We start from the raw sequence: 17,318 nt of genomic DNA on the forward strand, positions 1-17,318 counted from the left end.
ATTTCCAATAATTTTTCATGCCAACTTGAACCATTTTCTTCCATTTCCAATATAAGGTCCACCACAACTACAACTAGAATACAACATAAAATTCAACTCATCTTATCTATACAACCTTACATACACATGCACACATGCAAACCCACTTTGTAAACTTCCATATTTCCATAAATTCTACTCATTTCTACATACTACAACATAAACCAACCTTCATAACATAATAAAAAGGAATTAATTCTTACCTTTCTCTCTTTTCTTCCTTCTTGGCTAGGACTTGTAACTCACAAAAATATGTGGTTTCTTGCTCCAATGACTACTCCACCTTGCTAAGGACCCTTTAATTGGTAGAAAATGATTTTTGGAATTTTTTTTTTTTTTTTTGGTCTTGAGCTTGGCCGAAAATGACCCTTAGGTTTCTCCCTCTCTTCTTTGTTTTGTTTTTCACCTTCTAAATTTTTCTTGAAAGTTCCATGATAATGATCCCCTTTTATCTAATTAGCACATGGAAAAATTAATTAAATATCATGGGCTTGCCAAGCCATGGCCGGACACCCCCTTTATTTGGGCCTCAATTTCTTTTTTTTTTTGTCATGGGCCTAACTCGGTTGGCCCCGAGTTGGGCCTAGCCCACTGACCTTTCGACCTTAAAACGTCCATATCTCCTTGTACCGACGTCACCTGGGAACCCACGACCTATGTTGGAAAGCTAATTCAATTATCTACAACTTCTATTTCTTGGTATTTTTCCAAATTCCAAACTTATAATTCCGTTTTTGCCCCCCAAAGTCAGGTCACCCGAAAACGTTTTCTTAAAAATATTCGTTTGGAGGACTTCCACTTTGATTTGGCCCAAGGATCCTTCTTGAGTTGTGTTTAACTTCACATATGTGATTCATATGACTTTTCAGATGTCCCAAAAAAAATCTCGATGTGTGGGCCCCACTTCAGCAAATAATCTGACGTTCAAAAATACGGGATATAACAATAAAGAGACCAAAGACACACATTCTAATTAAAAATTAAATATGTTTAGTCAGTTATCATAACGATTAAAATTATAATTTATCAATAATTGCATACCAAAATTGATATAAGATCACATAGCCTTTTAAATCTAGGCCAAACCCATCGACAGACATCTGTGGTCGTCCACTTCTTTCACTTAAACACCTCAAGTGACCTTTGTTCCATTTAGACACCTCAGGTGGGCAACTGATGTTCCATTTAGGCACTTTTCGCTGAGTTGGAAAATTGTGTGGCCTTCACACAAAACAGGCGCGTGAAGGGCTTAATTTTACGATTTTATTTTATTTTTTATGTCTTCTTCTTCCTTCTCTTTCATTCCAACACTTCCTCCACCATAAACCATCAACTTGCCACCGCAACACCACCACCGGATAAGTTTTCCAGCATAACAGTGATAACAAATTGACAAACCCTTCCACTGCAAATTAGCAAATTGACACCACCACTGGTTGCAATTTTTTTTCCTCTGTGCAATGTGTCCCTTTTCAACAACTTTATTCTCAACCAAACTCCTGAATACTTCATGAACAAGTTCTCAGTGCTCTTAAGAACAATATTTAGTGCACATAATTGATTTAATTATTTTCTCTTTCCGAGCTTCTAAGCTCCGTCCATGAAGGTCACATTTTTTTTTCTTTGAAAACACTGCCTTCCCGACTACAAATTTTTTCCCGAATGTAGCATACCTCCATTGAAGAAGAAAGTTGAAGCCGCCATTTTTGAAGCTCAAAGCTTTCAATTTGAATTTTCGGGTTGCCTCAAACGGGCTCCATTTTGAGTGGGTGATATCTCAAAAGAACCGGAACATCGAGAGGAGTTCGAATTCGAAATTTGAGGTTGTTTGGTTGAGATTTGAGGAACTCGCCATTAACATAACTTAAAGTTTCAAATTCGAAAATCGAATTTCTGAATTGGAGGACTGCAAAAACAAAAACAAATAATGATTTGGGGCTATAGATTAGTGCCAAATTTTGAATTATATGCTTCCAAAATGGATCAAAATCTAATGAAAACAAACAAATAAAAATGGAGCCGTTAGAAAAAAAAAAAATGGTGCCCAGCAGTGGTAGAGGTGTAGAAAGGAGGAAGGAGAGGTGGGGGAGGGTTTAGAAAAGTAGGTAATTTATTTATTTATTTTGGTGAAAAATAATTTTTTTTCTTTTCTTTTTTCTTGTAATTGATTTTTAAATTATTATTTTACACCCTTTGCCACATGTCCTATTTTAATTAGTCACCATATCACGTCATTTGCGAGTGTATGACACCCATTTTGCAATTTTAGCTGATTGCGAAAAAAATGTCTAAATAGAACATCAGTTGCCCACCTAAAGTGTCTAAATAGAACAAAGGTCACTTGAGGTGTTCAAGTGAAAGAACTGGACGACCACATGGGCTGGCGATGGGTTTGGCCTTAAATCTATATAAGGAATGTAATATCCCTTGCATCTTTACTCCAAATAGGAAAATGGAACTCCCCATCCTTCTTATCTTCTCCCTCTCATTTTTCTGGTTCATCATCAAGCCATATGTCCAATCTAAATCAAGAAAAAACTTACCACCAGGTCCTACTGGCCTCCCAATAATTGGCTCACTCTTAAAACTAGGTTCAAAACCAAACCAATCATTAACCAAGCTAGCCAAAATCCATGGCCCTCTCATGACCCTAAAACTCGGTTCACTCACCACCATAGTAGTCTCCTCAGCCGATGTAGCTAAAGAAATCCTCCATAAACACGACGAAACTTTCTCAGCACGAATTGTACCTGTCGCTGTTGCTGCTCAACCTAACCCTGAAGGGACGATAGCATGGGTCAACGGCGATCACACGTGGAAGAAAAAGAGAAGATTCCTTAGCACTCAGATGTTTACTAACCAACGGTTAGATTCACTACAAGAACTACGTCACCAAAAGGCTGAACAACTAGTGAACCACATAAGGAAACAGTGTGAGGATGGTGTGGCTGTTGATATAGGACGTGTTGCGTTTGCGACCACATTGAATTTAATTTCTAACACGATTTTCTCGATTGATATGGTGGACCCGGAATTCAAGACGGCTCATGAGTTTAAAGAATTGGTTTGGACGATTATGGAGGATGCTGGGGTACCCAATTTGTCTGATTATTTTCCGGTACTAAAATGGCTAGATTTGCAAGGAGTGAGACGTCGTATAAGGCCAGCGTATTTAAGGTTGCATGAGATATTTGATGAAGCTATTGAGAAGAGAGTAGAAGGTAGAGCTGCAGGGATGAAGAAGAAAGGGGATTTCTTGGATGTACTTCTTGATCAATGTGAAGATGATGGGTCTGGATTTGGTACAACTATCAAGCCTCTTATGGTGGTAAGTGTTTTTTTTTTTGTTCTTCTTTAAATTTGAATTTTGAGTTTCTTTCTCTATAATAATCATCCATATATCAATTTTTTTTTTTTTTGCTCTTTAAAATTGAATTTTGAACTCCCCTTATACAGTCTAATCTTTCTATAATGATCATCAATTATAACACTAATTCACTATGACTATCAAGTTTTTCTTGAAATTGATTTTCAATATTATGTTATACTCTCTCCGTTTCAATTTATGTGAACATATTTCCTTTTTAGTCCATGACAAAAAGAATGATTTCTTTCCATATTTGGAAACAAACTATCATTTATAACCATACACTATATATGTGACTCATTTTACATCACAAGTTCAAAAGTCTTCTTTTTTTTCTTAAACTCCGCGCCCAATCAAATAAATTCATATAAATTGAAACGGAGGGAGTATTATATATTCTATATTACAACATTTCGCTATAGCATTCCAGAAGAATTCGAAAAATATCGTTATATAGAGAAGTTTGATTGTATTGATCACATGAAAAGAAATTGTTTATTTTTATGTTGATTTTGGATGTGAGAAGAAAGTATTAACCCATCAATCATGACTTACTATACGATAATATTTGACTGAGCATTGAATTTAAGAAAAATAAGGAATTTTGTGAAATTTATAAGCTAAAATATGTTATGGACATATTTGTGCCAAAATATTATCTCATCAAAATTTTCTATTTGTAGATGTGATGTGTTTCTTCAAAAAATTAAATAAATAAATAAATAAATATATATATATATATATATATATATTAAATCTCAAGACAGATTACTCGCAGATATTTTTTAAGTGGGGTCATAGTACTAGCATTGTTTTTTAGCAATGTTACAAGTTAAAACTAGTACGTTAAAAGTCTGAAAGAGCACATGTTTCTTCGTCATATAGCTGGTGGTTTGACCATATGTAAAACTTCAATAAAAAAGACCTCTGATAGGGATGTTAAATATATACAAATATTATCATTTTGTTAAATGATTAGTGGAAAGTTTCACGTTCATCTCGACGGATGGGAATGATGGGGCGTGTTCCTTTCATAAATCACCAAAAAGATGGAAAAACGACAAAGTAGTGGGACAAATTGTTTCTCAACCTCTGGAAAATGGAAGTAAATTAGGATATTAAGATAAATATTTATCTAATAAAGAAATGCAAGTTGTGATCTAGATAAGGTCCCAGATTAATCAAATCATATTATTTTATTATAGACATCACTCGTCAGAGTTGAAAAATAAGCGCGGTGACTAATTAATTCATTATCTAATTAGTGGTAAAGTTCTTCTGGAACGGAGCAGATAATTACAGTAAGCTTATTTCTTACCTAAAGAACGGGGGGAAATGATAACGCATTAGCCGGTTCTAAAAGAGTCTGGAACCTAAATGATCAAAAAAAAAAAAAAAAAAAAAAACTGAACCAAAATATCACAATAAAAAAAAATTATTATCAAACTACCTTCAATGCAGTAATTTACTGAGTTATTGGACTTAACTATAAAGGCTCAGTTAAGCCATTATTGAGTTTTTTTGTTGGTTTATTCTCTTTCGTTTTAAACTTTTTTTGTACTTTGGTCATAGATTAATCATGCTTCGAGACTCCGAAACTTCAATATTTTATATAAAACCCAATTTTTTTTTGTGCGGTTAATAATGTAGGCTCAATACATCAAGGATACGCAAAACTACATACCATCGTTTTACGTGAAGTTTTTGTTTGAAAACTTGTTATCATTAGCTTTAAGTTTTTTATTTTTTAGGGTTTAGATTTAAGCGTGTTAATTTTTAGTTAATGCGTAACTTTATTCGAATATGCTGTGATTTTTTTTATAATTAATTTAGGATGCCCTACGAGTTAGTTATAAACGATAACAAAGAGTAAATTAAGATTTATCATTAAGAAATAGATACGCAAAAAATATAATATTTACTTAAACTATATAACTTATTACATATAGACAATCGTCAATCGGTCCCACATATAGTAGACTTTAGAATACCTTTGAGGCCTCAGGCATATACGGTCCCCATCACCCTCGTCATCGTCTCTGTCCCCCTTTCTCCTCTTAATAAAAGAATGCTCTATCTCATGATCATTTGCCCTTCCCTTTTTTGCGCTCTTGACGATAAAGTGCTTCTTCTTGGGATCTCACACTGCGGTACGCTCAGAACGTCTGGTCAGATGGGCTCATCCTCATCGGGAGACGAGATTGCAGGCGCCGAAGGATGAACGTGAAAAAACATATAAAAATTAGTACTAATTTTAATTTATATTGGCTACATAAACGTTTGTTAAAAATCAAACCTATGTATCGGCGGGTGCATGAGTAGGCTCCTGAGAAGGCCCTTAAGGTGGGTCTGGTGCAGAATCTGAATTAGTCTCATAGACGGGATGTTGAGAGGTTGAAGCTGGAACGGTGTCCTATCAATATAATTATTCAATAGAATTAAATTTTTAATTCTATTGAATACATTAACGTTTGTTAAAAATCAAACCTGTATACCGACGAAATTTAGTTTATCGTTCGTTATTCATTTTATGATTAGAAAAGTTATGAGAACCATGTTGTATTATTTTTTAATGAATTATTACTTACTTTATAATTTCTTAACTATAAGTTTATATTAAATAGGAAATTAAGTTAACTAAGTAATCCTTTATCGGGAATATATTAACTAACAAATTCATAATTAACAATAGCTAACTAATTATTCTTCTACCTACAATTAAAGTAATAACGAACTAATTCATTTAACGAGAAATTATATTAACTAACTAATTAATCATTAATAAAATAATTAACACATAAATTAGATAACTACTTAGCACATTAACAATCAACATATGATAAACAATTGAGTAAATAAATAATAAGAGATTAATTTTCTAATTAACAAATTAGCATAGAATAAACAATTAATAAATAAATTAAGTAAATATTATATTTCTTGCGTATCTATTTCTTAATGATAAATTTTATTTTACTCTTTGTTATCGTTTATAACTAACTCATGTGACATTTTAAATTATTTATAAAAAAATCGCAACATATTCGAATAAAGTTACGCAATAACTAAAAATTAACACACTTAAATCTAAACCCTCAAAAATAAAAAACTTAAAGCTAATGATAACAAGTTTTCAAACAAAAACTTACTTCGAGCACTTTTCAACCACTAAAACGATGACCCAAAGTTTTGCGTATCCTTGATATATTGAGCCTACATTATTAATCGCAAAAAAAATTAAAAAAATCGGGTTCTGTATAAAATATTGAAATTTTGGCCAAAGTACGGAAAAGGTTTAAAACGAAAGAGAGTAATTAACCAAAACCAAAAAAAAAAAAAACAAGCACAATAACGCAGTAATTCACTGTGTTATTGGACTTAACTGAGCCGTTACAGTTAAGTCCAATAACGCAATAAATTACTGCGTTAAAGATACTTTGGTAACAACTTTTTTTGGTGGGATATTTTAGTTCACTTTTTTATTTTTTTGGGTCATTTAGTTTCCAGACTCGTTGTAAAACTCACATTTACAAAACTATACTATTGCAAATAAATTTCTGTATCAATTTATACCTAACAAATGTTTCTAATTTATTTTATATAGTTTGAATAGCCACGAATTCAAGATACAAATTAATACTTTTAAAACTTATAGCATTAAGCACATTTAGAATTTATATGCTATAGAAAAATTAGGCATGTCTTTTTGGCTATAAAAGCTTCTCATTAAAAATATAGAAGTGTATAGTATATTATTTTCAAATTTAAAAGTGCGCCAAACTTTTTTTTTTTTAAAATTGACTAATAAGAAAATAATGTAACGTAGCAGGATTTATTCATTGCCGGAAGTGACACATCCGCCATAACAACAGAATGGGCAATGGCAGAACTCCTTCGAAGCCCTCAAGAACTCAAGAAAGTACGACAAGAAATTATTCAACAAATAGGCACAGAAAGGCCGGTGCAAGAATCAGACATCGACAAACTCCCATACCTTCAAGCAGTTGTAAAAGAGGCAATGAGACTTCATCCAGCAGTTTCATTACTCTTACCACACAAAGCCCAAAATGACATTGAAGTGTTGGGCTATACTGTGCCCAAGGACAGTCAAGTTTTTGTGAATGCTTGGGCGATTGGAAGAGACCCGAAATCCTGGGTAAGGCCACTGGAGTTTCTGCCTGAAAGATTTATTGAATCTAGTGTGGATTACAAAGGTAGGGACTTTGAGTTTATACCCTTTGGCGCGGGTCGGAGAATTTGTCCTGGATTACCACTGGCTATAAGGATGGTGAATTTGATATTGGCTTCTATTATTCAACCATTTAGTTGGAAGTTACCTGATGGGATGGTTCCAGAGAAATTGGACATGGAGGAACAGTTTGGAGTTAGCTTGAGGAAGGCTACTCCTCTTGTTGCAATTCCTAGTATGGAAGAAAATAAGGTCATCTTTTAGTGATTTGCTACTGTTTCCTTTTTTTTTTTTTACCTTAATGGGATTGTTCCTATGAGCTATGTGATTGTGAGAAGTATATTTATGTAAGGTGGGTTATGTATTTTTCTAAAAATAAACATTTAGTTGGAGACAAGAAACTCGAAATCAATAAAGAACTTTGATTTGTTGAATCAATATTTTTATTTTTCGAGCTACTTGTTTGTAAAGGAAGAGAAAATTACAAGTTAGTCAACACAAGCTTTCAGTAGCAATTATTGTCAATAGACTGGTGCAAAGGTAACACTTTTGGATTTTTTTAAAAAAAAACTTTCCAGGATTTAAGTCCTGGGGTGATGTATACTTTTTTTTTTTAGAAAAAAAGGGTGGGGACTACACCTTACACCTTGTACCACATCACAAATTGCAAGCAATCTGGGACAAAAAGGGGAATATTTTAACTCCACATGTTACACGTTCTCACCAAACATGAAGGCTATACAATTAGCTAACAAAGAAGTAGGCCTCATCATATGTGATCCTAACATTAGGCAACTGCATTCTATCCAAGCACTACAAAAAAAAAAAAAAAAAAAAAATTGTGGAGGTTAAAAATTCTATTCGCAGGGTTTTAACCTCCTCAAGCAATTAGCGGACGCTAAAATCCTTCTAAATTGTAACTTTCAACCTCCGTAAATTACCATTTTTTTTGTAGTGAAAAAATAGGGACCTTTAGCTCCCCTGTCGGAATCTGATTAAAGCTGTGATTGAGAGTAAGTTATAATCAAGAGCTGGCCAATTTAGCAAGGAAATCAGCCAGTTTGGGATATATCCCTATTGACTACACTTTTTTTGTTAACTGTTACATTAGTTATATTACGTTCCAGTTACACTACAGAAACCAGGTATATTAGACTGGTTCCAGAAAAACATGTATGAAGACTAAAAGAATAATAAAAAAAAAAGAATAATCGTATCTGTAGGAAATTTGAAATTTTTGACAAAAAGTCCGACCATAACGTGGCTGAGGCTGACGGAAGCTCCTCGTTGATTCCCATTTCTTAAGTTTTCATATATTTATGGTAGGTCCATTTTAATATTAAAAAAAAAAAAAAAACCCAAATGTCACTTTGATATACCTGTGTCAAATAAGGATATAGATAGTGAATGCTAGCATATGTTTGGACTTCTTGACATTATTGCCCTTATCTGCTTGTGTCTCTCCAAATACAAACTCGCGTTTTGCACCGTAATGTGGCACAATTTCGAACTTATGGACCGGTAAACTTGGTATCATGCCTTAGAGCGACTAAATTAAAACTGACACTCAAAACTAAAAAATTGTTACCCTTTGATTAAATTATTATGGTAGATTAAAAATAATGAAAATTTGCTTCAAAAGGTAGAATAATAAATTCTTTTCTTCTCCTTATAAACAATATTTATTTGTTTCACTATTTCTACAACGTCCCAAGTGTAGCATGTAGATGACAATCCAAGTAGTGATGTACGTTGTAGATATGGGCGTGACCCAAAATGCCAAAGCACGTGGACATTAGCTTTTATGTGCTACCTTCTCATACGTGATTGTTAACTGAGTTTGATATTCTAAAGAACCTCATACATACAACGCTAAATTAGTTATCAAAGACTTTAATCAAAAAAGGGGATTTAATTTTGATGAGATATTTTCTCCTATTATAGAGATGCAGGCATGTCATCCATTCATGTAGTTCCTAGTTTTGCTAACTTTAACATCATTAGCAATAGGTTTGGCTAAAACTCCTTATAGCTTGGTTACTTACTAATTAATCTCATTGAACTGAAACTGTCTTCCCCTTCTTTTTCAGAAGATAGAAGTCGTCTTCTCTTTTTCTTCTTCTAACTTGCTTCTTTCTTTTTTTTCCTTTCTTGAAAATTTTTGATGCTTTTCAAGTTCAATATATAGGAAATAACTTTACAAATAAGAAGACCTACGATTTTGGAATATTAGGCTTTTTCAGTTTTCTCTCTCCTTTTGTTTTTTGTTTTTTTTTTTTTTTGGGGGGGGGGGGGGGGGGGGTGTTGTATTGGCCAGTTAATAAGCCAAATGGGAAATCAAACGTAAGTTGCTATATTTTATTTTTATAAGTTGATAAAAATGGAGGATTTAATTTTTTTCCTTTACAAAAGATTAACTTATTAGCCTGCTGTACTAAACTGGAGGAGAGCAATGGTCTCAATTATATAATACCACTACGATATAGTTCAAAAAGTCTACATCTTAATTAAATGAATAAGGTTATTTTGACATTAGATCTTCTCGCTAATTAAAGGGCGCCTTAAATCTAAGAACAATTAAAGATATCCAAGTTGACAAACGCAACAGGATAGAAATGAATGCTAATTTAGTAGAAGACGTAAAGTCTGTAAATCAGACCTGCTAATACATACCTGACAGGTTTCCATCCAATGACAGAAGGTTGATTATATAATCAGATTTATATTGGAAAGCCTTGTATTTAAAGAGTCGCTATATAAGCGTTTAATTAATGAAGATAGGAATAATACGTTATTCCCTCTGTCTCTAAATAAATAATGTTTTAGACTTTTTATTTTATTTCAAAATAAGTGGTGCTTTAGGATTTCAAGAACAAATTAATCTTATTTTTCTAAAATTACCTTTATCAATCAAGAATTATTAAATAACTTTTCTAAGAAAGAGATAACTTAGAAAGAGGTAAAATATAATTAGGATTAAGTTAATAAAAACACTCATAATTTTTTAGTAGTGAACAATTCATAAGCTAATATAAAACGGAGGGAGTATTAGACATGTGTCAAATTAATGATGATAGGAATAGTACGTTAATAGACGTGTGTCAAATTAATGAAGATAGGAATAGTACGTTAGGTTGGGATAGGGAATATGTTGTGGAGGAAATGAAGTTAGCTTATTCTTATTCTTTCCATATAATGAGGCATTAATGTTGTCTAGCGTCTACAACTGTGTTTAATTAAAAGTTGGCAGAAGTGCACTAGCTAAGCTCATTATGGTTCGGTAGACTAGGCGTTTATAATTCGGGTTCTTATTTTTGGTAAACCCAACCACAATCCGTCCTACAAAAGCTAAATTAAAACTGGTTTGAATGTCAAAGATAATGTTGTTTTCTTTTTTTCTTAAAAGGTATTGATTTACTCTCTCTCTCTCTCTCTTTTTTTAACGTATTTCACAAAAGGGAAAAATAATTAATAATTAATAATAATAACGACAAAATGGTACTCCCTTGCAAATAAGTGACTCACAAAAGGGAGATTTTGACAAATAGCCATTCTCCGGACCGTTAATCAAATTTAGCTATATCTCAAAATAATTAAGTGTTTAGTCACTTTTTAATACGCAGAAAGTATTTGGACAAATATACACTTATTTAAAAAAAAAAAAAAAAAAAAAAAAAGACCCTACTAACAATCAGGAATGTTCAACTTCTACAAATTGAAACTTAAGACATTGTCCCTGAGCTTAAAAGGAGGTATCATCAGTGGAATAATCCTTCTTACATTATTTCACATATAACATCTTCTTTGAACTCCTAGACACAATGATGGAGTTTCAACTTCTGAAAAGAGATATCATATGTGAATTGCCCTTTTCAAATTATAATCATACGTACTTATTTCACTCAAGATACTTATTTTAATTATATTTATCATTGTTTCACTCATGGTATATACCACTGTAAAATTTTATCATTATTTCATTTATAACACCTATTTCTAACACACAGAAAAATCCTTGGAGTTTTGAATTTTTATAGATTCAAACTCCATAAGTAGTTCCTACGGTTCGAATCATTAGTCAATTGTCAGTTCCTAGAATTTCAACTCTTTATAGGTTCAAACTTCATCAAATGTTCTTGGAATTTCAAATTCCAAAGAGTTTTTGAACTCCAGCACATTGTGCTGTCAAATTTTCAAACTCCAGCATCCTATGCTGAGTTTTTCTGTATTTCAGCTACGAATATTTTTAATCAAATGTTATTTTCACATTTAAAAAATATTTTTTCCTCAAAAACTGATGACATCCCTCTTAATATTTTTCGGGCAATTTGCAGGATTGTCCTTCGCTAGAGGTGGTCTTTAATTTTTACCCCTCAAAATGGTGGTCTTTAAAATTTGCCCTTCAGGCAGAATTTCTGCCTTAAGGCAGAATTTGCATGAGCTGAAATTATGCTTGTGCCCATGCAAATTCTGCCTGAAGGCCCACATGGGCAGATTTGCAAAAATTCTGCTTAGCGCAATTTTGGCTTGTGAATTTTTATTTTTTTAACTGAGCTGGGGTTTGAATCCATAACCTCAGGGTATTAGGCGAAGGGCAATACTTAATGACCACCAATTTCAAGGGCAAAAATTAAAGCCGCCCCAAATGAAGGGCAATCCGCGCAAAAAAAATAAATACTTTTCCTTATAAAACTGTGAAGTGATGGTTGCTGTCTTTGGGTTCAGAGAAGCTTTAAACTCAATCCTTAAGGCCCATCATAAGCAGATTGTATATCTGTTTTCCGCCCAAGAACAAACAGATCATCAGAAGGCCCAAGAATAAGACAGAGAAAATTCCAAAATTGGACTTTTATTATACCCTTATTGCGCAATATCAAAGTCAGATCCAGACTCATTCCATTTTTTTGCGTGGATTGCCCTTCGTTTGGGGTGGTCTTTAAATTTTGCCCCTCAAATTTGTGGTCTTTAAATTTTGCCCTTTGCTTGGAAAGATGGGAGAATACATGAAGTTTTGGGTTCGAACCCCCGCTCAGGCATAAAATAAAAAAATAATTTCGCAAGGTAGGACTGGGGAAGTGTATGCCGGATCCAGCATACAATCTTTAAGAAAAGTTAAAGTTATGCCGGATCCGGCATAACTAAATGTCTGCCCCTTAAGGCAAAGTCTGCCCCATCCGGCATACTTTTAGTTAAACATAACTAAAAGTCTGCTGGAGGGGGCATACAAAATTTAAACTTTGCCTTACAAGGCAAACTTTTAGTTATGCCTTAAGGAAAACTTACGCCTTATGGGGCATACTTTTAGTTATGTTTTATGGGCACACTTTTAGTTAATGCATCACTAAAGTTTTACCTTGAAAAGTTAAAAAAAAAAAAACATATATATGCTTCAAGGCAAAGTTTGCCCATAAGGTATAAGTATGCCCCCATCGGCATAAGTTTGATAATTCCTTAACAAGTTTATGCCGATGGAGGCATACTTTTAATGGGCAAACTTTTATGCCGGATCCGGCATAAATTTGTGAAGGAATTATCAAAGTTATGCCGGAACCGGCATACTTATGCCAAGTCTGCCCATAAGGCATAAGTATGTCGGGTCCGGCATAACTTTGTTAATTCCTTCATAAGTGTATGCCGATGGGGGCATAGCGAAATTTAAACTTTGCCTTGCAATTTTTTTTTAAAATTTTGACTGTGTGGAGGTTCGAACCTGAAACTCATGGGATTTAGCGAAGGGCAAAATTTAAAAATTTCAAATATGAGGGGCAAAATTTAAAGACCACCCCCGACTCATTCAGCCTGAAAAGAGCCCAAATAAAATTTTGGGAAAAGCACGCATAATACCCCTTGACCGAAAGTTAATTACGCGACATTGCCTCCAGCAAAATTAATTACACCAAATACCTTCTCGCTACTAAATTTTTACCCGTGTTGCCTGAGTTTTAAAAACGCACGGCACGGCTGGTCACGCCTTAAAGCAATGGGTTGTTTATCTTCTTCCTTTTTGGTCCTTTTCCTATATTTGTGTTTTATCTTTTTTTTTTCTTTTAGTTTTTCTTTAAAGATAAATATAAAATACAAAAGATAAAAATATTAGCTACTTATTTTTAGTCTAATAAAAATATATATGAAATTAAACAATTAGACTACAAAAAGAAGTAATTAAGAAAAATACTAAAGTCATTAGTTTATCTATTAAAATTAAAATTAATAGAAAATATACTTTTATGAAATTTTTACCTTTTGCAAATAAAACAAAATTTATATTTAAAATATGACTATTTTTTTTCCACAAGTGAAATTTGCTAAAAATAATAACAAAACAAAAAATATCAAAATTAAGTTTAATCTATATTTTGTTTGTTTGTTTTTTATAAAAAAAAATTCTTTTGAATGAATGAACGAACCTGTCCTTTATGATACACTGTCAGTAGATGATATACTATATAGGTATCATAAAAGATTGAAGAGTTTTTTTTTTTGAAGGAATGAATCAATTCTTTATGATACCTTGTCCGTAAATGATATATACCACGGGGTTATCATAAAGGAATAAGGAGTGTTTTTCTTGAAGAAACCAACCATTCATCTATTATACCCTGTCAGTATATATATATACACACACACACACACACACACACTATGTGGGCATCATAGAGGACTGAGTAGTGTTGGAGTGAATATGTCATCTATGATGCTCTATCAGTATATGATATATATCAGGTTGATATCATAGAAGACTGAACGTTTTACTTCAAGGAATGAACTGACAGTCCTCTATGATACCCTTTCAGTATATGATATGCCATGCGGCTATTATAAAGAAGTGAGTAGTTTTTGAAGGAATGAATCAATCTTCTATGATACCCTGTATATATGATACCCATATATATATATATATATATATATATATATATATATATATATATATATATATATATATATATATATATTTCTTGAAGGAATGAACTGACAGTCCTCTATGATACCCAATCAATATATGATATACCATGTGTGTATCATAAAAGAGTGAGTAGTTTTTGAAGGAAAGAATCAATCTTTTATAATACCCTCTCAGTACATGATATATACCATAGATTGAGTTGTGTTTTTCTAGGGTGAACCAGTCCTCTATGATGCCCTGTCAGTATATGATATATACCATGTGGGTATCATAAAAGCTTGAGGAATATTTTTCTTGAAAGAATGAATCAATCCTATATGATACCCTATCAGTATATGAATATACCGTATGAGTATCATAGAGGATTGAAGAGTGTTTTGCTTGAAGAATGAATCGGATCTCTATGATACTCTGTCAGTATATGATATATACCATGTAAGGATCATAGAAGCTTGAGAAGTATTTTTCTTGAAAGAATGAATCAATTCTCTATGATATTTTGTGAGTATATGAATATACCATATGAGTATCATAGAGGATTGAAGAGTGTTTTTCTTGAAGAATGAACCGAATCTCTTTGATACTTTGTCAGTATATGATATATACCATGTGGGTTTCATAAAGGAATAAGTGATGTTGGAATAAATATGTCGTCTATAATACCATGTCAGTATATGGTATATACCAAGTTGGTATCATTGATGACTAAGCTCTTTTTTGAAGGATTGAACCAGTCCTCTATGATATCTTGTCAGTATATGTTTTGTCATGTGGTTTCAGTCATTCATGATATCCTGTTAGTATACGATACATACGACGTAGGTATCATAGAGGATTGAGTTGTGTTTTTCATGAAGGAATGAATCGTCACTGTGTTTTTATTGAAGGAATGAATCATCCCTCTATGATACCTTATCAATATATGTCATATAGCATATGGGTATCATAAAGGATTGAGTTTTGTTTTCTTCAAAAAACGGGCCAATTCTCTATGATACATTGTCAGTATATCATATATATCATATGAGTATCATACAGGATTTGAGTGTTTTTCTTGAAGAATGAACTATATCTCTGTAATACTCTGTTAGTATATGAAATGTACCATGTAGGCATCATACAGGACCGAGTAATGTTAGAATAAATCTATCGTCTATGATACACTATCAGTTTATGATACAATGTGGACATCATAGAGGACTGAGTAATGGATAAATCTGTCGTATATGATACCCACATAGTATATATCTATACTGATAGAGTATCTAGATCATGAATTTATTCCTTAAAAAATACTCCTCAGTCCTCTATGATACCATGTCAGTGTACGACACGTACCACATGGGTATTATAGAGGACTGAAGGGCGTTCGTAAAGAAATAAATTCGCAATCTGGATATGGATATATATCATATGAGTATCATAGTATACTGTAACAGTATACTTCGACTGGCATTGATTTGGTACTATATGCTAGAATAAGTCGTTTTTGAGATATAGAAAAAAAAATAATAATAAATAAACGTACTATATCGAATCTCTCTTTTATTGACATAAAAAAACGAAAAAAAGAACAAAATAAAGGAGCCAAAAGGTGTATAGAATTAGACTATAAAACAAAAATTAAAAAAATAATCTTAAAAAAAATAAAAAAAGAAGAAAAAAGTGAATGAAAATCACCAGAAATTAAAAAATAAATAAAGCAAAAAAAGTGAATGATATTAATTTATGGAGAAAAGAAAAGAAATAAAAGAAAAATGAACTCAAGTGAATGAAATTAGATTATGTAGAAAAAAGTAAAAAAAATTAAATGAAATAAAAAAGGAACAAGAAATAAAGAAATAAAAAGAAAGGAGCTAAAATTAAATTTGGAATTAGATTATGGTGAAAAAAGAAAATAAAGTATAATATAATTTGAAAAAAATTATGAACAAAAGCGGAGAAAAAAGGAAAAAAATAATAAAAGGAGAAAAGAAGAAAAAAAGATAATAAATAGAGAAATAAAAAAGAAAATAGAAAAAAGAGACAATTACTTACAAAAGCTATAATGGGTAGAAAGGGTAAGTAGTTTTGGGGGTATGAAAGTTGTTGGGTGTGCGAACAAAGTACCACATTGATAGCTGAAAATAAAAAGGAGCTACTTATAAGGAGTTGGGTACTCTTAATGATGTGAGGCCTTTTGGGAAAACCGTGCGGGCTTGGTCCAAAGCGGACAATATCACATCGTATCGCAACAACTGGTATCAAAGCCAATGGTTTAGAGGGACGAGTATGAAGATGGCGGAGTGTGGCGTGGGGCCCGGCTTAGCGCCTTTGCCTATTATGGGCTGATTTACAACCCTTACTCGTAGCATTGAAGACGCATTCACAGCCTTTGGGCTTCGGTGACTGTAAATACTCTGACAGTGTGGGTGACACACAGACATGTTGAATCTCTGACTCATGGTATGATAATGAGCCACGTGAAACTTAGTTCGAGGGGGAGATTGTTGGATGTGCGAATAAAGTACCACATTGATAGCTGAAAAGAAAAGGGAGTTATTTATAAGGAGTTGGATACTCTTAATGATGTGAGGCCTTTTAGAGAAAACCATGCGGGTTTGCCCCAAGCGGACAATATCACATCATGTTGAGAGTATCTTTGGGTCGTTTTATCCCAACAACTGGTATCAGAGCCAATGGTTTGGCGGGATAATTATGAAGATGGCGGGGTGTGGCGTGGGGCCCGGCTTGGTGCTTTTTCCCGTCTATGGGTCGGTTTGCACCTTTACCCGTAGATTTGAAGAAGCATACACAACCTTGGGCTTTGGTGACCGTAA

The 17,318-nt window shown here is 33.0% G+C and overlaps 1 protein-coding gene across 2 annotated transcripts; it reads left to right on the forward strand.

Moving 5' to 3' along the window:
- Positions 1-2,463: 2,463 nt before the first annotated feature.
- On the forward strand, positions 2,464-8,029 carry LOC132640072 (geraniol 8-hydroxylase-like). 2 transcript variants are annotated; one of them, XM_060356500.1, is made up of 2 exons: positions 2,464-3,367; positions 7,233-8,029. In XM_060356500.1, exons 1-2 carry the CDS (start codon positions 2,492-2,494, stop codon positions 7,857-7,859), a joined length of 1,503 nt encoding a protein of 500 aa, XP_060212483.1. In that variant the 5' UTR covers positions 2,464-2,491; the 3' UTR covers positions 7,860-8,029. The 2 variants fall into 2 exon arrangements, with proteins under 2 accessions (XP_060212483.1, XP_060212491.1); XM_060356508.1 differs by having other exon boundaries at positions 2,465-3,367; positions 7,236-8,029.
- The last annotated feature ends 9,289 nt before the right edge of the window (positions 8,030-17,318 follow it).

Source organism: Lycium barbarum, chromosome 1, assembly GCF_019175385.1.
Source record: "Lycium barbarum isolate Lr01 chromosome 1, ASM1917538v2, whole genome shotgun sequence".
NCBI lineage: Eukaryota > Viridiplantae > Streptophyta > Magnoliopsida > Solanales > Solanaceae > Lycium > Lycium barbarum.